At 38.0% G+C, this 23194-nt stretch overlaps 2 protein-coding genes across 7 annotated transcripts in view; both read left to right on the top strand.

Moving 5' to 3' along the window:
- The window catches only part of LOC126775821 (serine/threonine-protein kinase D1), a 74450-nt gene extending 67067 nt beyond the window's left edge, over positions 1-7383 (top strand). For 3 of the 4 annotated variants that reach the window (XM_050497928.1, XM_050497929.1, XM_050497930.1), the window contains exons 5-15: positions 155-318; positions 2610-2847; positions 2985-3106; positions 3473-3552; positions 4198-4327; positions 4485-4617; positions 4797-5113; positions 5178-5408; positions 5635-5818; positions 6142-6324; positions 6396-7383. In XM_050497928.1, the coding sequence (XP_050353885.1) occupies positions 155-318; positions 2610-2847; positions 2985-3106; positions 3473-3552; positions 4198-4327; positions 4485-4617; positions 4797-5113; positions 5178-5408; positions 5635-5818; positions 6142-6324; positions 6396-6577 (1964 nt within the window). In that variant the 3' untranslated portion in view covers positions 6578-7383. The remainder of the gene's footprint in view (positions 1-154; positions 319-2609; positions 2848-2984; positions 3107-3472; positions 3553-4197; positions 4328-4484; positions 4618-4796; positions 5114-5177; positions 5409-5634; positions 5819-6141; positions 6325-6395) is intronic. The other variant, XM_050497931.1, reaches the window with a different exon arrangement.
- Positions 7384-17297: 9914 nt separating this feature from the next.
- On the top strand, positions 17298-21898 carry LOC126775834 (zinc finger protein 32-like). 3 transcript variants are annotated; one of them, XM_050497958.1, is made up of 6 exons: positions 17298-17341; positions 17437-17618; positions 17939-18066; positions 18254-18397; positions 19212-19267; positions 19334-20489. In XM_050497958.1, exons 2-6 carry the CDS (start codon positions 17564-17566, stop codon positions 20382-20384), a joined length of 1434 nt encoding a protein of 477 aa, XP_050353915.1. In that variant the 5' UTR covers positions 17298-17341; positions 17437-17563; the 3' UTR covers positions 20385-20489. The 3 variants fall into 3 exon arrangements, with proteins under 3 accessions (XP_050353915.1, XP_050353918.1, XP_050353917.1); XM_050497961.1 differs by lacking the exon at positions 17298-17341 and having other exon boundaries at positions 17373-17618; positions 19334-20040; positions 20410-20533; XM_050497960.1 differs by lacking the exon at positions 17298-17341 and having other exon boundaries at positions 17374-17618; positions 20410-21898.
- The last annotated feature ends 1296 nt before the right edge of the window (positions 21899-23194 follow it).

Raw genomic sequence — 23194 nt, forward strand, 5'->3', positions numbered from 1 at the left:
ATCACACAACAGAGACTTCGACATCTCAGTTGGTCAAGCGAGTTATGTAATATTTATAATGAAGTCATCCTCTGTGAGAGATCATATTTAACATCAGTCGATCAATGTGCTTAATCTCCCCTGAAAGAATTGGATGAGCTCATTTTTTTTCCAGGTTGCGGGCTGAACTACCACAAGCGCTGCGCGGTGAAGGTGCCGTCGAACTGCGAGTCGCCGGCCAGCAGCGCGGCGCCGCCCGGCAGCCGGCGCCAGTCCGCCGCGCCGCGCAGCCCGTCGCGCTCGTCGGCCGCCAGCCACGCCAGCCACGACGACTCGCTGGTAAGGAGGCTCGCGCACCTCGTCACCGGGAACGGCTCCGCGCCCTGACCGTCCGACCCGCGAACCGATTCTTAAGCTGCCCTCGCTCGAAACTACTAATGCTCTTTTTTCACGGTTCAGTATTAAAGCAGTGACTGACATGATAATTGAATAATCTTTGAATCTCGAGGACTCTCGAATTACCTTTAACCTGCCAGGCGACATAGCACCGTGGTTATCGATATTTTAACGATCTTACTTACAACCTTAAATTGTAAAAATCATGTACAATGACAAAAGAGTTAATATTACTTAAAATGACATACACATAAAATTTATTATTAAATAATAGAAAAATAACGATGCATAAATATAAAGAATCTCTTAAGAATCTAGAATATATTACAAACGAAAAAGTTTTACTTTATATTTTGTAGAACTTTTATACATTTACATTCCTTATTATTTACTAACATATACGAAGTATTACTAATAATTACAAAAATTGTAATCCGTCCAATAAATATTACTTAATACATTTATATTTTTTAAGCATTTCTACATTTTTTAAGAAAAAATTATTTACTTTATAGTATTATATCAATTTAAAATATATCAATCGTTGAAGAATACATCGAGGCGACGTGTTGAGATCAGACGGTACAATGATGTAAGCTACTTTAACTATGGTTTGTACGGAAAAACTTTTATAGAATACAATTCGTTAGCGACAAATTAATTATTTTTTTATAAAACGCGTCACGATTGGCTGACATGTTTGTGACGTCATAACGTTATCTTGTCTATGAAATTACCAAAATCTGCTGTCAGTTTTTATTATTTACATTTTATACACAGTACGCGTAGAGAAACTGACGCCGCGCCATCTGGACCGAATTTAATAATCTTTCTATTTTATAAATTATAATTTCTTAAAATTATTCTTCTAAAAATAAAAAAAATATTTTGTAATACAACCTTATTACTTATATAATATCTATATAATAAAAATACGGTATTTACGTTTATGACAAAATAGAAATTATTTTTTCTTTAAAATATTACAAAATAAAATACATGAAATATACTACAGATTAAAAATCTATAACTGTTTGTCTTACACACACACGGCTGAGATGAACTCTCAATCGTTGAAAATGTATCAGATTTATATACAATCACTTATTATAGAAGGTATTTTAGGTTAGTTTTGTAACAAACGCTACAAATGGGTGGTGGGTAGCATTGGAGATGTAACGCTTATATTTGTAATAAACTATGTTTTTTTTTAAATATTTGAGTTTTATTTCCAAACCCCATGTTACCCATCATCCAGTGGGAACACGGACGATTGTATGCGTATATTATCTATGATATATAAAAATATTTATAATCCATCTCAGTGCCCGGCGCTAAGGGAAAATCATGATGAGTCCTGTAAAAATCTGTCAGATGGAACAATGGAATAAATTCCAAATCTATAAATGTGATGAGTGGTAGAGCTTTGTGCAAGCTCGTCTGGGTAGCTACCACTCACTCATCAGATATTCTACCGCAAAACAGCAGTACTTGGTATTGTTGTGTTCCGGTTTGAAGGGTGAATGAGCCGGTGTAATTACAGGCACAAGGGACATAACATCTTAGTTCCCAAGGTTGGTGGCGCATTGGTGATGTAAGCGATGGTTCACATTTTTTACAATGCCAATGTCAAATGGGCGTTGGTGACCACTTACCATCAGGTGGCCCATATGCTCGTCCGCCTCCCTATTCTATATAAAAAAGAGTCCTTATCCCAGCAATGGTACATTGACAAGCTGCGTACTTTTTTCTAGGTAATAATGAGTACATAAACATGCAATACATACGCAGCGCTCGCCAAATAATGCTTTTTATAGGAAAAAAATGACACTATACTATGATACGATACTATTGGGTTACATTTGCTACATTACTCTATCGATGTTCAAAAACCAAAAAAAAAAGTGAATGGTCCCCAAAATACACCGAAATAGAACTGGTAAAAGAAACTCAAGATTTTTTTTTTAAACTAATGTTCTTAGCGGATAATATTCCACTTCAATACACCAACACTGTTATTTACTAATATAAAGAAACTTCATATGCTCGTGTTTATAGGTGTAGACAGTTTCGTATTTCGAAATAATAAAACCGTACATACGACTTTGATTAGTATTTAGGGCTTGAAATTAGTACAAAATTTTCTTGTGCATAAAAAGGACTATTTAGATTCAGAATTTTTGTTTCAAAAAAGTTCCAAAAATCATCCTATCTAAAGAGGATTGGTTTATTAGGTTGGTGGAGGAACGGGCCCTAAACGGTCTGCAGGCGCCTGGGCGTCTTCTCTGGGCATACCCCATACCTTCCAAGTTCACACCTACACCCGGCCGACCGTGTGCCGTCTGTGTAAGAAGCTGCTGCGAGGGTTGTTCAAGCAAGGCCTGCAGTGTGGTGACTGTCATTACAATGCGCATCGCAAGTGCCTACCATTCGTGCCCAAAGACTGTGGGGGAGAGATCAGAGATCATCAAGGTAAATACGTTATTTATTTGCGAATATAAATTACAGCTATTATGAGTCCTATGAAAACGATTTGTACATTTGTAAAATAATAAACAGATTCCAGACGAGTCTAGAATTTCTATATTATGTCATCGCAACTTACACAGGAGAGAACCAAGACAGCTGCAGCACCAGCAGCGAGATCAGCGAGCCGCGCGCCGCGCACGACGACGACTCGGACGACGGAGAGCAGGACTCCAACGGGCACAACCACAACCATCACAGTGAGGTATTGCGCGCACGCAGCAAATATTGCTCACACTGTGAGAGCAAGCTGAACCTGATGACCTAGGTTAGCGTAAAGTTATCGATGAATGGTGGTCGATATAAAGCCTTCCCGACAGTTTATGGGTATATATCTTAATGTAGTAGAAGTGGATTGGAATATGCTCTCTCTCATATTTTCGTGTTCCTCATAACTTCTGATTAATAAAATTATTAATCGTTACTTTTTGTAAAACAGTTCTCTTATCCAATGTTTTACAATTTTTTATAATGAATAAATTGATTTGTGCGACATTTCTGTCAATTTATTAAGACTGCTAATTATTCAATTATATTGTCATGACCTAACGATGAACCGAGTGTTTTAAAGCAGGGAGAGAACCGACAAGACGAAGACGACGAGCCTCAGCGAGACACCATTCCTGAACATTCTGCCAGTAGACCCAGCAGGTATGACCAGAGCTGATCAGTTATTATACTGTTTAGATATTATCTATTATCCCAGATACATTTGCATCGCATAATTTGCTAGCATGATAAAGTTCTTCTGAACGATTGCGACCCCAACTGTACATAGTTGAAACTATCCAACTGCGCAAGACACATCATAGTTCACCAACATATGTTCAAACAAGTGAGCTCTCTATGCCCTCAAACTCATGATCCGATAGGAAAGCAAACCGACACGAACGGAAATAGTACAGGCGCTGGACTGGTCTTCCGGAACCGCGATCTTAATTAATTCTGAGACATGGAAGCTTAAATACTGCTTCCGAAAACTTCAGAACTTCGGACTACTATTAAAAATTCTTGACAGGAAAATCCAATAAAGTCGGTCCAAGCGAGGATTAAAACTCAGAAGCTGTAGTCTTATCTACAAGACAGGCGTGACAATCTTAGTGATGCTGCGTTATGTAATGACCTATATACCTAATATATATACCTAAAATTGTTTGGCCACATGTAAAAAAGTCGAATCATGTATTTATATCGTTGAACTAGGATCAACCTTGATTCAATTCAATAACTGAAACGGAAGTTAGTTATTCTTATTTGAGATAATATAGTATAATATTTATCATCTGTCGGTTTCAGTTCATCGTCGTCCCCGAGCGCCAACATTCCGCTGATGCGTATCGTGCAATCCGTCAAGCACACCAAGAAGCGAGACGGACAGTGGCTCAAGGAAGGCTGGCTGGTGCACTTCACGAACAAGGACAAAACAGTGAGAGACTATTAAAGCCCGGATTTACACCGACATGACGTTTTGGTAACATTACGGTTGCCATTTTTAATCTGCTTCACTAAGTCATGTTATTCTAAGGCCAATTATTATTACTGGAATAAATGGGTAACGATAATCATATATCGATTTTTTGAAGATAAAACGCCACTACTGGCGACTGGACAGCCAGTCGATAACGCTGTTCACGTCGGAGCAGGGCACCAAATACTACAAGGAGATACCCCTCAACGAGATCCTGGCCGTCGACACGGCGAGGACTCCTCAATCAGGTACGCCTCGGACACGGGGCAGCTTATAATTAAGTTCGGGCGGGGTGACGAACGGCACTGCGGACTCGGTCGACCGGAGGAAAGCGAACGAGTCACAAACGTAGCACCCGACGGGGAACGGTCACCCCCGCCCGGACGCACCGCCGGAGGTCCGCCCCGCTCACTCCGCGTGCCCGCAGACGTGATGCACTGCTTCGAGCTGCGCACGGCCAACGTGGACTACCTGGTGGGCGTGGACCCCGCGTGGCAGGGCGGCGCGGCGCCGCTGCCGCCGCCCGGCTCGGGCGTGGGCGCGTACCTGGCGCGCTCGTGGGAGACGGCGCTGCGCCACGCGCTGCTGCCGCACCCGCCGCACGAGCCGCCCGGCGCGCCCGAGCGCGGCGCCGAGATGGCGCAGCTCTACCGCATCCACCCCGACGAGGTGCTCGGCTCGGGCCAGTTCGGCATCGTGTACGGCGGCCTGCACCGCGCCACGGCGCGCCCCGTCGCCATCAAGGTACGCCCCCCCCCACCGGCCCGCCCCCCGCGCCGCCCGCCGCTCACCGCCGTGCCGTCGCCAGGTCATCGACAAGCTGCGGTTCCCGACCAAGCAGGAGGCGCAGCTGAAGAACGAGGTGGCCATCCTGCAGAACCTGTCGCACCCGGGCGTCGTCAACCTGGAGCGGATGTTCGAGACCCCGGAGCGGATCTTCGTGGTCATGGAGAAGCTGAAGGGGGACATGTTGGAGATGATCCTCTCTCACGAGAAGGGGCGTCTCACTGAGCGTATCACGAAGTTTCTAGTCGCGCAGGTACGTATAGATTGGCGGTTCAAAGTATCGACGGTTGCTTGTTAATATAATAGATGAATATTAGTTCGTAAATGGCTTTGCTGGAAACTGTGATGTGCACGCTATTAATGCAAGGAACAAACATAGACGTAAGGAAAAATGAAAAAAGTTTATTTTATCTAATATTTAAGTTTTTCAACTGCTTAGTTAGAATAATTGGTCAACTGTATTTAAACAACGCTGCCAGATCCTGGTAGCGCTGAAGCACCTCCACGAAAAGAACATCGTGCACTGCGACTTGAAGCCAGAAAACGTACTCCTGTCCTCGGACGAGACGTTCCCGCAAGTGAAGCTTTGCGACTTCGGCTTCGCGCGCATCATCGGGGAGAAATCCTTCCGCCGGTCCGTTGTCGGCACACCCGCCTACCTCGGTGCGTACCCCGACGCGCGCACGCGAATACGACAAACATTTACTAATATTAAAACTTAGTTATAAAATATTCTAATAAGGCGATTTTTTTTAATATTTTTTCTTTATAATGTTAATATCAATTTTTTTTAAATCGCTCACTACTCTTATCGGTCTAGTAACGAATTCACGATTCAAAACTGGCTTGAATTAAGCTTAAAAATAAGCTCTACACTTATTATTATATGACAATAATTATTATCCTAGTATTTTCAAAACGTTAAGAGGTTTCATTAAACGGTGAGCGTGAGAGTTCGTCCACTAATAACGCCCTACCCGCCGCAGCGCCCGAGGTGCTCCGCAACAAGGGCTACAACCGCTCGCTGGACATGTGGTCGGTCGGCGTCATCGTCTACGTGTCGCTGTCCGGGACCTTCCCCTTCAACGAGGACGAGGACATCAACGAGCAAATCCAGAACGCCGCCTTCATGTACCCGCCCACGCCCTGGAGGGAGATCTCCGCCGAGGGTGAGTGTGCCTCCCCCCCCCCCCCGTGTTTATACACCCGCGCCCGTCGCTACAGCTCGTCTCGCCCGCAGCCATCGACCTCATCAACAACCTGCTGCAAGTGAAGCAGCGCAAGCGGCTGTCGGTGGACAAGTGCGCGGCGCACGCGTGGCTGCAGACGGCGGAGGCGTGGCAGGACCTGCGCGCGCTGGAGCGGCGCGTGCAGGCGCGCTACCTCACGCACGCCAGCGACGACGCGCGGCACGAGCGCTGACCGCGGGGACCCTTCGCGTGCGAACACACCCAGCCTGCTTTGATATTCGCGTGTAGTATACAATGAACAAAAGCTAACCTGTCCGTCTTCGTGCCTCGAACTATCCATGTCCGCCGAGCTGAACGACGATCGGTCGAGTCGTTGAGGTAGAGAGCGAGACGTCCCGGTTGTACCGGTAGTGTGGGATGATTTTGTAGCTCGGCTGTCAATGGTCGGTTTGTCCTTGAATCTCTTTTATGACGACATTTATTTTATGGTTTTAAGCTCTCGAAGACAATGTTAGTGGCCGATGGTAAATTAAAGAGAGGTTCTAGCTTCAGATGCCGCTCCCCGACGACGACACATACTACCGATTATTTAGACAAAAAAACTTTCAACACTGACAACATACCGCCATGTTAAATTTTTCCCGCCAGTGAGAATGTTTCGTTTTTAATCGCGCGTTTTTAATGTATTATATGACAAAAGAAACAACTTATCATCCTCATTCTTTTTGTCTTATTTTTTTTAAATTAAAATAATTAAATTTAATCAATATTAAAAAGAAATTCAATTCGTGGACAGTCGGGTAGGAGTGGGCTATGAACTTTCTTAACCCAAAAAAATATTTGCCAAATTAGCATTAACAATGTAACAATGCAATCGATGAAGTTATGTTAACGATATAAACGAGCACAACGCGTTAAAAACCTTAGAGTATTTATTTGATATAACACAGCATTCCTACCGCTATGGCTGCTTAATATAATTAAGTATTTCAATGAACATGAGATTCTAATTTACAATTAATTATACCTTAAGATGTATTTATATGCCTATATTATATTAATTGTGTTTATATAATGTAAGATATTATTATAATTGATAAAATTATAATTAAAATCCACTGAAGATGTAAAAAGTTGTAGAAAGTACAATAGCTTTTGCATTTAATATTAGTTTACTTATTTTAATTTATCGTAAAATATATAAAGTCAGATCGAAACGAATATTATCAACGTAACGTGTGGAATGCAAAATATACAGATTGCAAAAAATAGAGAAAAAAACGATTACAATAATAATAACTTTTAGCTGTCATTAAATTACTTATCCGTAACCGTACCGTAACAGCCTGTGAATGTCCCACTGCTGGGCTAAAGGCCTCCTCTCTTCTTTTTAAGGAGAAGGTTTGGAGCTTATTCCACCACGCTGCTCCAATGCGGGTCCAAATTACTTATGAAATGATATTATTCCTTAATAATAAAAATTCGGTCCGAAAGTTGTACGTTGTAACGCTACAGTCACATTGCAATCAGCTAATATAAACCAAACGATATTACAACAACACACCTACAATAAAATCCAACGCAGTCGCATACCGCACTAATACGACTGTAGCTTTATAAAGAAGCCTCAACACGCTGCGCTTTTCACTCGATTATAAAAATTCAATAATGAAATTCTATTCTTAAATTATTAAATGGAATCATCGAGGAGTAAATATAAGATAGTAGAGTGAAATATAAATTAAAATGTTAAATATTGAAATGTTTTTAAATGTAAGTAGGTGAGTGTATAGCGTACCTAGGGTAATGGTCTAATCGTTAATAAATTGTACACCTCAAGACGAGAGAGACGATATTTAATGTCAATAATATGGTGTTTATATCTATATACATAATTAAATGACCAACGCAATGGCTTCGGGTACCAAGTGTGTACTTGTAAACAAAGTTAAAAAAAAAAAACGCGTACTACAACTACACGTGACAGATGGAATCTTTGCGCGCCAAAAACGTTTCATCCATATATATAATCTGTATTCAAATTTGAGCCCTTTTGAAAAGGTTGATATTAAAAAAAAATGATTTTTCTACTAAATAGCATCTAATTATATAACACATTTCCGATACATATTATTTTCGGATTTTAATCGCGATCATTTCTTTATTTATTAGTGAGCCTGACAGAATAAAAACTGTCGAAGTCAACAGTCGCGTTTACAACCCGAAAATAATAATGACGCTTACAAAAAACATAACATGAATAACGCAATGGGGTAGTAATATCGCCAAATAATATAAATCGCTATTTATGCAGCTTTAACATTTTTCGGATTTGTTTAAAAGGGAACAAATGATCAACTTTGGAACTTCTTAGAGATGCAAAAGGTTTTTTTTTCTGATAACTGCATGTACTCGTATTAGATTCCGTCCAACATTTTATATTCATGTTGACATTGTTTACGGAGGTTCGTGCTACGTTTCTATAATACATGTGAGTGCCGAGTGAATTACTACCATGACATAATAAGAGAGATTCAATATTAGATTGTTTTTAAAAATGCTCGCAATTTCAAAATTTTATATAAAAAAACACATATAGGATGCATTACATAACTAAAGTAATTGCCGAGACTTTGCTTTCCTGTATTTTCCGGGATATAAAATTAACCTATGTCACATTTCGACTCGTAAACCGATGCGATAAAAAAAAAACCACATACACAATATCGCTAATAATATTAATTTTTAAACTTCTCGGGTGACAATAATTGCTACACAATCAAATAAATGTACCAGGCGTTTAATAATGTCTAAAATACAAACACCACGTCTCTATTATAGTTAAGCAACTTATAACCGCAATGTCTCGTATTTATAACATCGAGTAAAGAGACAAGCGTCTCGTACAACGGCCTAAGTGAGTTTAATATTTCAATATATTTGAATAAGTCGTATATAATCACTAGAGAATAACAAATGTATCTTCCATTTACCGATTTTATATCAGTGCCAACAGCTGTGAGGTTGAATTGAATTTTATTGTTTTGAATATTGTTGTATTATGTAGTGTAGAGATAAGAAGTACCACCAGTAGGTTTTCGCCCGAAAAATTTAAAATAATAGACGAAATGTAATAAAGTGTAGTCAGAGAGATTCGAAATTGATCTTTATGCGTTTATGTGTTGGTATTTATAAATTTGAGATGATTAACAGAAGAATTTAAAGATAGGGCCTTGGAACGCGGATGTCTAACCTCTCTCTAAATCCGTTTTACTCTACCGAGTATTAGCGCCTTCATTCAAATGTTATCCAGCCGCGCTGCGGTCCTAGTTGCACATATATCCAGAGAGACTTTCTGCTACGTAACTCTACACTACTTATGTTAGATTAAAGGATCGCACACATCAGCGCGATCACTATTGAGGCGTCATTTGTCCAATCAGGTTCAATGTCTTAAAAATGGCTTCCTCGGGAGATGTGGTGCTAGCTTTATAGAAAATCGTACATAGTGACCGCTTCCGGTGCGCTGGTGTGTCCTCTTCCATACTTTAAATTAAACGTTTACAATACAATTATGTACAATACATATTATATTTTATTTTAATAATGATTTTTCAGATATTATAGTAATAACTGCGAGGTATAGCATAATTTATAGACCTGATTTATAAATTGAATGCTAAATAGGCTGTTAAGTCTTTAAGTCAAATACTTGAAGCTTAACATCTTGCATATGTGTACAGGACCTTATTCGGTGACAAATATTGATAGTACTAGTACACGATTAATCTTGTAGTTCGATAAAATATATACAGGCTGACCGGTGAATTACTATCAATGTTTAAGGACGTGATATTTGACGATCATATATGATAAAAAACAAATAGGTACATTTAGTTATCACGCGGTAGTATACCTACGTCCAAACGCCGTCACGCGTTAACAGGGTAACAGGCTACCTTTGATAAACAAGCATGATCTAATCCCCCTTCTTACTTTAATTCTGGCTTCGGACAGCAAAAATAGGCTGTATATTAGTGTAATTTAAATACTTAAAAAAAGAACTGAGATTATATTAACATTTCTTTGAACAATGCAACTTCCATTTTCTGTGATCTCTGACCATTAAATATCATAACTTTAAGTATTCTTTTTTTATTTTGTTTATCGATCTTTTTTAAATTACACTTTAGCTTATACAAATCCAGTAGAATTATATATTACATAAGTATATAGACACTAATGTTAGTTACATACAATATGTTTTTTATATATTATATAGATGTTTTTTTTTATTTTTTACTAACAGTAAAATATTAATTTTTCATAAAACGGCTGTGAATAACAGGACAAATTGTTTTTCTATGCGTTTTTTTTTGTGACTGAGTCATTGTTGGCTTTAAAATAATAAACTCGTGCTAACGACATTTTTATTAATTCTAATAGCTTTAACTCATTCCGACTATAGTATTTATTATCTGTGCATCACATTGCATTAGTCTATTTCAATTATATGAAATTTTTAATTTAATTCTTCGTAATATTTTTTTTATTACGTTTCAATAACGGTTTCTATTGTGTAGCTAATATATTAACGAGTGGCAAAATATTTTTTTTCGCAAAAATATATCACCATTTATTATTTTATACAGTGTTTAATTTTGTACGATTAATAAATAATTAAAGAGATTAATGTTTAAATTTGTAATAAATGATAACTTTAATTTGTCAACTTAGATTTATGAAATAAGAACAAAAATGTTATGGCTCCACTACACTTCCGAGCTCACTTAATCAAATCCTCATTTATTGTTCATTTGCGCTAATTCAAACAGTTTAAAAAAATGATTTGTTTTTTTACCATATACCACATGTATGTTTTTCAAAAGAGAATAATTCTCTGAACTACAAACAGAGTAACCATCCAATAACATTTGCAAATATCAATAAAACTAGCAATATTTATTTCGACAATCCTTTTCCGTAGCTTGAAGACACAAATAAGTGTTGCCCCTCTTCAATAATAAGTTTAATTTTACCTATGAGATCAAATGTATGTATCTCTCTAGAAATAATATTAAACTTTATGTATATGACACCATGAATACGAAGGAAATTTGCAAGCTCAAGATACATACAATCAAAATAAAACAGCTTAGTAATGTTGATTTATATTTTTGTCATATAATCATTTGATATATTTTGTATTTTATTAAGTAAAAAAAATGTTAAAATATTGTATATGGCAACTCTGTTGATCACTATTAATAAGTGTAAAATGAGTATATTAATAATTTCATAATAAATACTGTTTTAAATTAAACAATGTCTTTTTATTCTTTATTTGTAAATAGTAAAGCAATGTATCAACTTGGATTTTGTAACAATATGGATTTGATTCTCATGTTCACCTTTTAATTGTAGTCTGAAGAAAAAGAATAGACGACCCTGGAACTTCTCTTGACTGACTGCAGTAAATATCTCTTAGTTACTAACTTGCTAGTTTAAGACAAATTTATTAAATACTTTCAAAAGAACAGACAAAAATCTTTTAAAATCCGTCATTTAATAAGGTCGCCCAAGTTGTACCTTTCCTTATTTTTGTGGTGTTTACATGATGTTCTACTGGCCGATTTCGGCCGCGGTGGCCAATCGAGGGATTAGCCAGCTGCGCAGAACACATTATAAGTAGTGTATAAATGTGTGCGTAAACACAGATGCACTATTTTTTTCCTCCTATCTATACTATCTTCGTAATCCGATAGGAAGGCAAGCCGACCGGACAGAGTTAAGGCGCCAACCAACAACTTTAAGTGCTTCCAACTTCCAGACTCCGGGCTGCTACTGAGATTCTTCAAGAGAAAAATAACTTTTTATTGGCTCAACCTGAGATTTGAATTCAGGACCTCGGGATCTGCGGCCTTATATCTAACCACTAGACCAACGAAGCAGACGCATGTACCTAACGCCTATTTGAATCGTACCTAAAAGATATTCAATTGAAGCAGTAGTCTAAAATAAAAAACAACGGTTTTATAACTATATATAATTTAGTAACTCGCAAATAGAAATAACAACAAAAATGGTCAGTTATTTTGAAATCACAGACGGACACTTTTTTTATTTCATTTATTTGTACAGATAGCACCGTTAATAGTCGAGCAGTTTGTCGCATGCTTACAGCGCTATCATCTTCATGGTTCCTTGAACGTGAGCGTTGAGCGAAAAATAAAAATAGGGGTGTCATTTCGCAAAACAAACTAAAAAAAACTCTTGTTAAAAAAAAAGGAAATTAAATTGATTTCAGTTGCAACAAAAAATTTATGTAATACAAGACCTTTCCTTAATCTCTCGACTCTGCTCGGTTTTGTTATGTTATATCCCAAAATATCTTTTATAATGTAGACTATATTTATTACCATATTTTACCCAATCACTAAGTAATTTGTAATCGAAGAATTTATTTTTTAAATACATATTATTCCTTTGAAGCGTTACGTGACACTGAGAGTTACTTCATATATAGATATGAGCTTTATAGCTCTAAAATACTCTACTTACCTTTTTTCTCATTGGAAAAACACATCAATGCATTTCTCCCACATGATGTGGGATAAGTGTGACTCACCGGCGCTGAATGCGCTGTAATACCAGCTAAAAAACCAGCACAAACACAGTACCAGCTCCGTCTCTTGAGGGGTGCCACGGGATCGCTTACGCGTACTAAACCTACCTAAATCAAGAAAATAAAAAATGTTTTTATTTGTATTATTCCTGATAGGCATTATCAAATTATTAAAATAATAAAAAAAACAAATGCAACAATTATATAATCCTTTTTTGAAGTCATAGTCAAGAATAATTAGACAGCCCTATAACAGCCATCGCTACGCACCTTGAACTTCGCTACACTAACGCTTGTAGATGGGAAAATAATAACGTTATTACGGGTACACATTGCATCGCTCAGTCATGTTAGTGGTATTACTTCTAATATCTCAAATATCTTGCGACTGGGTAGAGATATCCCAGAATCATTACAGGAAAGAACCACCCTCGCGAACAACGCCACACACTCTTAACGTTCGATATGAAGAAAAGACTAACGATAACAGATTTTACAAAAACCATTCGGTTATTGAAAAACAATGGAACAAAGCTATCATCGACAGAGTGACTAACGTTGGTAACATAAAACGAGTACAGAACCCCAGTGTTAAAACACCGTCAATGCAGATGAGACCTAATGAAAATGTATTTCATAAATTTTCAACGGATAAAATAGATAGCAATAATCAACGACATAATATTAATTCTGAACACACCCGTGTATCGATATATAATCCACTTCAAATAGGAGAATTAAAGCGGATTGAAGCACATAGAGAGTTTATCACAAAATCCAATAACAAAGAACCTATAAATAATTCACAAGTAATAAACAGCAGTAATGTTAAAAATTCAGTGAAATCTTCTCCGCAAACTCCTTTAAATCGCGGGAAAATTGTTATAGAAAAAAATAATTACTCTCGAATTAAAGGATCTGACGAGAATAAAATGTACAGAGAACAAGAAAGCGAGAAAGAGTTCGACGAAGACGATATCGCTACCGAAGAAAGTGGACCTAATAATGGACAAAACAAATTTCTTTTGTTAAACAATTTGAGAGACAAATCTAATATTTTAGGTAACACTTCGTTTCCTGAAGCAACAAGAAGAGGCGAAATATTCAGTACAGATAATAAAAAATATTTACACAATATAAGAGATTTCGATGAAGACGATTTAAATGAATTTACGTTGAATGATTACAAATTATCCAATGCCTCGATTACAACTACATTCCATAATACTAGATTAGATGAAATACATTTCGAAAATACTGAAGATCAAATAAGTAAATTAGATTTTTCATCTTCGTCTAAATTCAAATCTATTCCTCACATTGATTTAAATATAAATATTCCAGAAAAGTCGATAACTAATAAAAAAGAAAATATAAACGATAACACCGACAAAATTTCAGTTATGCCAAAGGCAGAGACGTTGAGTGGTATGTGGAAACTTATGAAAGTTGTTTCAGATACTATTTATAAAAATACACACAGAACGTTCAAGAGTAAAATTAAATACTTGGAGAATTTAAAGACTACTATATTATCGAGCATAGGTAAGACGTGACAAATATTATACATTAATTAAAAATACGTTAATAAACAATTATTTTAATTATATAAATTTAGAAAACACATTAACGAATATCCAAAAACTCACATGGAGAAGAACCGAAAGTTGTTACTCTATATACAAAAATACAAATAAATTATTTATGTATCTTTATAAAACAAAATTTTAAACACAATTAAAACCGTCCATGAAAATCAACAAAGCTCTTGCTTCACACTTTCTTATCCTCTATATACATAGAGTAATCTTGTATTGAGTAATATGCCTTTATTTTTTTAACAGAATAATGTTGAATAAAGAATAATTCAATTAAATCCCGTTACTCGTATAACCTATCATTATTTCGTATCGTTATATCGTCTTAGATAATTGTTATATCAGCATCTATAACTAATATAATATGATTGCCCTTATCCAACAGAAGAACAAGTAGAGAATATTTGGCCTGATGACATAGAACATCGAGGCTCAAGAAAGCGACGCGCCCGAACTGCGCAGGCGCGAGGCCATGTCGAGTTTCCCTCCTCCGAGAGTACACTTATGACCATATCGTTCCTCACATTTGCGGTCTTCCTTATAAAGTTAATTTTGGTAAGAATTTTTTTTGTATTTATTTTGTTTGAAAATTGGTTGAAATAGGTCGATAAATGTTGAAGATGTCGGAAAAAATCATGTCGGGGAGCTTTATTGACGTGTGCCGCGGAAACAAGAGTTATATGCATTACCACATAAACCTATCTATTCTACCCGTGCAAAGTCGCGACAAGTAGTTTGTATAAAAGGAATTACACATCGACTAGTAGATAACACACCTGTATTTAAATTTCCTAAGGGATAATTAATATTCCTTTGTTTTGTGACCTACTTTAATCATTTTAATTTTTTTCAATTCGCATCATGGTTCCAGCAAGTAATCCACACGTACAAGAATAAAACGATGATGGTAACTCCTGCGGTGTTTGCGGCTGTGGGACGCGCGGCAGCTGCCATCCGATCTCAAAACTAATATCAATTAAATAAAGATATATTCTAAACAACTTTTTGTGAATTATTTCAATATACCCATAATAGTTTCAACTACCTACGTTTTAAAAATTAGTTAGTAGTACTCATTACCATATCGATTGGTATGAAAAGCATATAACTACCTAACATTATAGCTCAAAAATTCTAAATTTCAGTTGACATTGAGCCAATGGATTGAGTCATGGGTTTCCTTTAAAAGATTATAAATTAAGGATTAACTTTAGTGTCCAGTAGAAGGAGAGAACGAATGGGAGAGGGAGCTAGGGGGAGTGCACGACTCCCGTTACAGGGCTGGTTGATACATCAAAATCCTGAGATAATATAAAAACAAACTCATAATTTTAACCTGAAAATTAGACCTCCGGTACAGGCTCCTTCGCTATGCATGACAAAGCACAGATTGCTGCACTTCCTATGCACCTACGAATTCATAAAAATATTATGTTTATCTTTTCTCCTTTTGCCATTAAAGAAGAGTATAAAAGCTGTATTTTTAACTGTAGCTGTATTTTATATAACGGAAATTAACTTTGGCTAATGGATAATTCATATAAATTTAATACTTAAAAGTTGCCAGTACCTTTGCTTCGCAAAGCGGTTACAGCCGTTTCTTATGGATTTTGGATAGACAATACTCCCGCGCTCACATTTGAGCACTGTAAAGATATAAAGCTAGTGGCCGCTGTGAATGGCCGCCTTGATATCTGTCAGGAGGACAGAGTGACCATCCGACAAATCTGATCTATATTTGTGTCAGACCCTTGAAAGAGAAAAAACAAAGTGTTGATTAAATACAGTGAACATATTAGTTATTCTACTATTCTTCGCTGATAGGAAACTATTGAATCTGGTAAAAACGAGTCTTTAAGATACAAATATTGACAATATGAAAGCGCACACGATGAATAACTTCCCTTAATTTTTATTGCAAGTTAACAAAACATACAACGTATATGCGTTGTATTAAAGTCGCCATAGGCGGTATATGAATGGTATTCACGTGTCTATAAAATAACGGTAGTAGAATTAGAAACGATACTACTACGGTACGGTACGGTACGGTACGATACTGTAACAGAAAAGCTTAAAATAAATACCAGGTCTATTCAATAAAACAGCAAAGATTGATGAAACAAAATATATTTCACACGACCAACTACTTGCTCTAGTTTTTTCAGGTAAATAGGCAGCAAAGTGATTTTTTTTGGCTTTGTCATAGCTACTTCTAGACGATTTAGATTTAATATTTTACTTTATTAATATACAAAACATAGATTTATATACAAAAAATAAATAAATAGTTCCTCTTTTAACAGCAGCAACACCGAAAAAAATTCCAATTAAAAATTTTAATTTAGGGGAAAAATATACCAAAAGAAATAGGAAACAGGACGGAGAATAAATTAAAAAATAAGTTAATTGCATACTATTTTTTGCAAACTTAATTTAAGTACAAATATAACATTAGTGGGTGTATTTGAGTATAACGTCAGTCACCAAAGCGTCTGGCAACACATTAGTTTAAATTAAAATGTTTGCTATGTTATAATAATTAAATTATTACTATTAATATTCAATAAAACTATTTATATAAAAAAAAACATAGTAAAGTTATACACAAATAGCATATAACAGAAATCTGTTAAGAGTTTATAAATATCATAAAAGAAAAAATAAGTGTTGCTACACTAACGACGATCCAAACAAACGCAACATATACTGTATACAATAAATAATCACTACGGTCTATGTTACAATGTTGAAATTAATGAATGTACACAATGTAGGTACACTGTCCTGTCATTGTAGTGTTATTTTAAAATAAACTACCTACCTATTTCAATCTGTAAACTAACTAGTAACTATTTGTATGTGCAGGTACTTTGCCAAATATACCTAAATGCACCCAACGCTCTGCGCTGAATTATTGATTATAGTGACTGTATTCAATATGTATTAGATACGCTTATATTCTGTTAATAAATCAATCATCAATCCTCAAGCCATGACTTCTCAACCCATTCAATCACAAAATATTGAAATACAATCAAATCTAAATGGCAAGTATTTTAAAACTTACCTTTTTATAACTAGTTAAGTAAGATATTTAATTTATATCGATATTATATTATGATTCCCATCATGCATACTTCATCTACAGCATTTAATGATAAACAAAAGAATAAATTTAATGAAATAACAATTAAAAAGAATAACTATTTTAATTAAATTAACAAAATTTAATACAAAGTATATTATATGATAAAAATTTGATTATTTGCGAATATCAAAAATATAAGTATAGATTTACAATTTCAAATATATACTTTTGTTTTATACTCACTGCGAATTTAATTAAATGTTTATGATAATGTTTCAGCTATGTGTGACTTTTCAAAGATTTGTCGTATTTGCGGCGCTAACAATCGCCCCCTTTTTCCATTGTTTGGGCAAGATGCTCAGCGAAATCAACTTGTTCAGAAGATAAATGAATATTTACCCATAGTGGTAAGATGATATAAATTTTATGTATTTGTTACAAAATCTAAAATTATTATAACAACAGATTAATTTACATTTTAGTTGTAAAATACTAGAAAAAAAGGCCACAATGCATCTTCTAAATTTGTAATATTAAATATAGTAATATTGATTAAACGATGATACAAATTTTTAATTTGATTAATAATAACAGGTGCACCAACAAGACGCTTATCCTCTTGGAATATGCGCTTCATGTGCTGATTTAGTGATGAAGTGGCATGAACTAGCACAGTGCTGCATAAAGACTGACAAAGCCCTAACTTTGAAGCTGTATGCAAGGAGACTAGACAGCAATGTGAGTATGAGTTCTTGGACTGCGGTGTAGTGTAAAATTATAGTTTTTTATATTTAAAATATATAAATATCTGTAAATGTTAATCATTTATTAGACAATTTATGGGTAACACTAACTACCCATAAATTGTCTAATAAATATCTAACCCATAAAATATCTAAAAAATAACTAACTCTTGGATCTTGGAGGAATGCAAAAAACATTTATTGAAAGTATAACACCTCATCTTAGTACCTTTACTGATGATAGGGAGAACCAGCTGGTCACATACAGTTGATATTCTTTATTCTTATCTGTACATATTTATATTATGTTAATTATTCATGTGCAAGTAAATATATCAAATATTCAGGGCATTCATTTAACAACAATTTTAGTACAATAAAACATTTTATATTGTAGTTAATTTGAGAACCAAGTTATAAAAGGACATCAAATTTAAAGTTGTGTTCATAAATTATTTATTTCACTAACCGTTCTTAGTTCATTGTTATTACTTGATACTAATACTTGAGGTACAATGTTTTAATTTAAACGTCCACAAAGTCCTTAGCTTAAAGGGTTGAAGTCTTTGAAGCTTTTTTCACCACACTGCTGTGGTGGTTGGTGGATACAAAAGTAAAATATTATAATCTGATGCATAACAATGTTATCCTACATTGCTGAGCAAAATAAATTATAATACATTTATAGCTTGTGAAAAAAGTTAATATTGAGATGTTCTATCTCCAGGGCTATCTCAGCTTAACTGGGATTTTAAATTTAAATACTTTTAATGTTAATCACAAATAAAGATTAAATGATTTCCTTACAGAACATCCAACAAGCAAGTTCTGGGTCAGCCGCTACACGTGGAGAGGTTCATGGCAGGTATGTGTATAAATTATATGTTTATCTGTGTTATAATTTTTACAAAGGGAGCATAAAATCTTTCAGGTTTTCAGCTCCTTTAATGTTAATAATAAAAGAAGTTTTGAACAATGTTTACTTCAAGATACTGAATATCGATGAAGAAAACTCAGATGTAATATATGTCTGTCAAACGTGCCCGGACAAACCTGCTTCAACGTCAATAGACTGTCTGTGTGATCATCTGACAACATATCACAACCATGAACTAAACGACAAGAAGTTAATCGAAGCTTTCATAAAAGAAAACATAACATTTGAAGAAGTTCTAACAAATGATTGTGTGACCGATGACGAGTCGGAGAGGCAGATTGCTGAAATACCAAATTACTTTTGCCCTTTTTGCGAAAGCGCGTTTTCATCGCCGACTCGCCTCATATGTCATTTGAACAAACACATAGAAGTGAGCATCGATGACGGCGTTCTTTGTTGTGACCATCTGTTCGCTGATAAGAAATCTTTCGTTTCACATTTGCAAGATAAGCATGTAAACAGATCAACAGACGGTGCCCTAATATGCAAAACTTGTGGCTCAGTCGAAAAAGATCTTGAGGCCTTGGCCGTCCACGTAAACGAGAAACATGCCGAAGTTGATGAACAAAAGAAGAAGATAGAACCGAATCTAAAATGCCAGAAGTTCATACCGGCCGTGTGCCCTGAATGCAACAAATCTTTCTCCAATAAATACAACATGCTAACTCATATGAAGACCCATACAAGTGGACTCGCTGCGGGTAAATTTATGTGCATCAAATGTAACAAGACTTACAAGAGCCGCGGCAGCTTGACATATCACCAGAGGGTGGCCCACGAGGGGTTGCTTCGGTTTCTATGCTCTATGTGTGGAGAAGCGTTTCCATCGCGTACGGCCAGAGACACACACGCACGCATTCATACAGGATCGAAGCCGTTCACTTGCGATTACTGCAACAAGTCTTATCGAGCACAGAACACCTTAAGCCGACACATAGACATGCATCTAAATATACGGAAGTACGAGTGTCATTTGTGCCCAAAGAAGTTCCGGAAGAGAACCCACCTCGACTACCATTTAAAAACACACGAAAGGAAGAAGTGACTAACTGGGGATATATTTGTTGCAGATGGACGCCCAGCGCCGACGTTGCGAATATCGGCAGTTTTAGCGAACAGAGAATAAAGGAACACGACTCGGACGAGTCCGGCCGCGCCGATGGCCTCGCCTCGGACGACGACCAGCCTCTCGCTTCCATAGCGAATAACACCAAAATAGATCTTTACCAAAAATTTTATACCGCCCTTATAAACTTTAGGAATCATTTCACGAAGGAACACGATGGTCACAGCTGTTCGGACTTCTCAGATTCTAGCACATCTGATAACGAGGAAGCGGCCACACAGGAAAGTTTAAATAGCTTCGACGACTTGACGAACAGCAACATGAGGAAAGACAAGATGGACGAAGAGGCGCGACTCGAACTCAGTCAAGTGCAAACGAAAATCAACGGAAAAGTTTATTTTACGTGTGCGACGTGCGGGAAGAACCTCAGCTCGACGCACACTTACATATTCCATAAACGCATCCACACCGGGGAGCGGCCGTGCGTGTGTCACATATGCGGGAAGCAGTTCCGCGCGCCGAACGGACTCCAGAGACACCTGACGGAAACTCACGAGAAACAGCGCCGGTACATCTGTGTCATGTGTCCTAAAAACTTCGCCAACTCGCAAAACCTCAAACAACACATGAGGATCCACACGGGCGAGCGACCCTTCGTCTGCCCGCACTGCGGCAAGCGCTTCACGCAGAGCGGCTCGCTGCACGTCCACCTGAAGACTCACAGCGAGCACTACCCCTACCACTGCGCCGAGTGCGGCGCCAAGTTCCGCTTGCGCTCCGGCCTCGCCAGGCATCGCCTCAAGCACACCGGGGAGCGCCCGCACGCCTGCGCGCTCTGCGGGAAGGCCTTTCGCCAGAAACACGAGCTCAACAGCCACGCGCTCACGCACAGCGACACCAAGCCCCACGCCTGCGCCGTCTGCGGCACGGCCTTCCGCCAGAGGCGGGCTCTGCGGCACCACTGCAAGCGGCTGCACGAATCCGAGCCCGGGGACCCGGCGCCGGCGGTCTACGGCCACGGGGGGCACTACGAGTGACGCGCCAAAGGACCAAAATATGTTTCATATGTAGTCGACTAAATATAAAGTGTTTCCGTTAAACGTTCTCGTTATTTCGACCGATCTAGTCCCCGACCGCGACCGCATCCTCAGATCGGATCTACGAGGACCACTCGTTTAATTTGCTTTTCAGCGCGGTAGGCAACTCGGAACGGCAGGAAACCGCTGGGCCGGAGGAAGATCGGGCGGACGCCGACGTAAAGAGGCCGAGGGCGATAGTGTTCGCGGACGGCAAGCGCTACGGCGAGTGCACGCCGCACTTCACCGGCGCCGCCAACCTGGCGCGCCGCCTGCCCGCCGGGCTCGCAACACCTGCGCGACCACGTGGCGCACTCGGGCCGGCGCGACCACGTGTGCGCGTGCTCCCGCACTCTTGCGCAACTCGCTGCGCACGCGCGTCGCCCCGCCGCCGCCGTTCGCTGACCGCCCGCTCTGTTGCAGGTGCGACCGCGACGACCTCAACGGCGAGATGGCGGTCCTGGCGTCCCACTTGCTGGCGCGCCACACCAGGTATCGGATCCAGTGCGAGGTGTGCAAGAAGTTGGTGGATAGGTACGATTACAACTGGCACGTTCATCTTCACGCTATTATAAAATTAAAAGCGATAGAGGTGGAGACGAAGAGAAAGTTCAGAAAAAGAATTGAACTTCGTATGATTCGAACGTATCCGTTTTACCACCTAGTCGCCCCGGCCCAGCTCACTGGAATCCTAGCCATCAAATTTCCCAGGAGTTCGACGTTCTACAGCGGCGAGCACCAGTGCAGCGACGATTCGCGGCCGATTCGCTTACGGTACGAATTGGAATTCACGGATAATGTTAAGGTTTTGATAGGCCCCAATGAGCAGATTTGCAATTGTACCAAACGAGCCACCGCGGCCAGAGATAATAACAGACCGGAAAGAGTACGACACGACAACCACGAAAGTAACGTAGGACAAGTCGCCTGCGAAGGCAACCGTCCCGCCCCGCCCACGCGCACGCGCACACGCAGGTCGGCACGCATCGCCGCATTGCGTAACGCGTAACTTTTACATTTCTTAGTATTTATAAAAGATCTGATTATATTTTGCATACTCGTAGTCGACGCTCGGCTTGTGTGTCAGTAATCGCATCACATTAATCTGTTGTTAATTATCTGTGGGTAATGTGCATGTGTGTTACCGTTATTAATTTTGATATGTGTGTTGCCGTTAGAGCACCGCCGCGTCGACCTCCCTGTCGGTAGTAACATACTTACTACTAAAGCACGCATTTAATGGCCACCGAGTTGATTAGTAGAGGCTAATTTTTAGGTTATTTTTATTTAAAGATAGATATGGTGGTTTTGAACTTGACAATCCACAATTTACACTGTTATATTTAATTAAGTAACTAGATTTTATTGTACTGGCTTTGTTAAATGCCGTATCTACTGATAAATGATCACACTCTATTACTACTGTTATTGGCGGAGTTTTTTTTAAATAAAATTTAAAAAAAACGGTGAAAATTTTGTAACGATTGGTGATAGATTGATGTGACGTCTTAGATGTCGCAATTATAAAAAAAAAAACCATTTGGGACCACGTTTTTTATTACTTGTTAATTTTTGTATACATATATTTTTTGGTAAAATAAAACTTTGTGAACAAATTTTTTTTCATTGATATTACTAAATCGAGGATTACTTTATATGAGTTGAAAATACAATTGAATTATAAACCATTTTTTACAGTGTACTTGTAAAGAC

Source organism: Nymphalis io, chromosome 19 (genome assembly GCF_905147045.1).
Source record: "Nymphalis io chromosome 19, ilAglIoxx1.1, whole genome shotgun sequence".
Classification (NCBI taxonomy): Eukaryota; Metazoa; Arthropoda; class Insecta; order Lepidoptera; family Nymphalidae; genus Nymphalis; species Nymphalis io.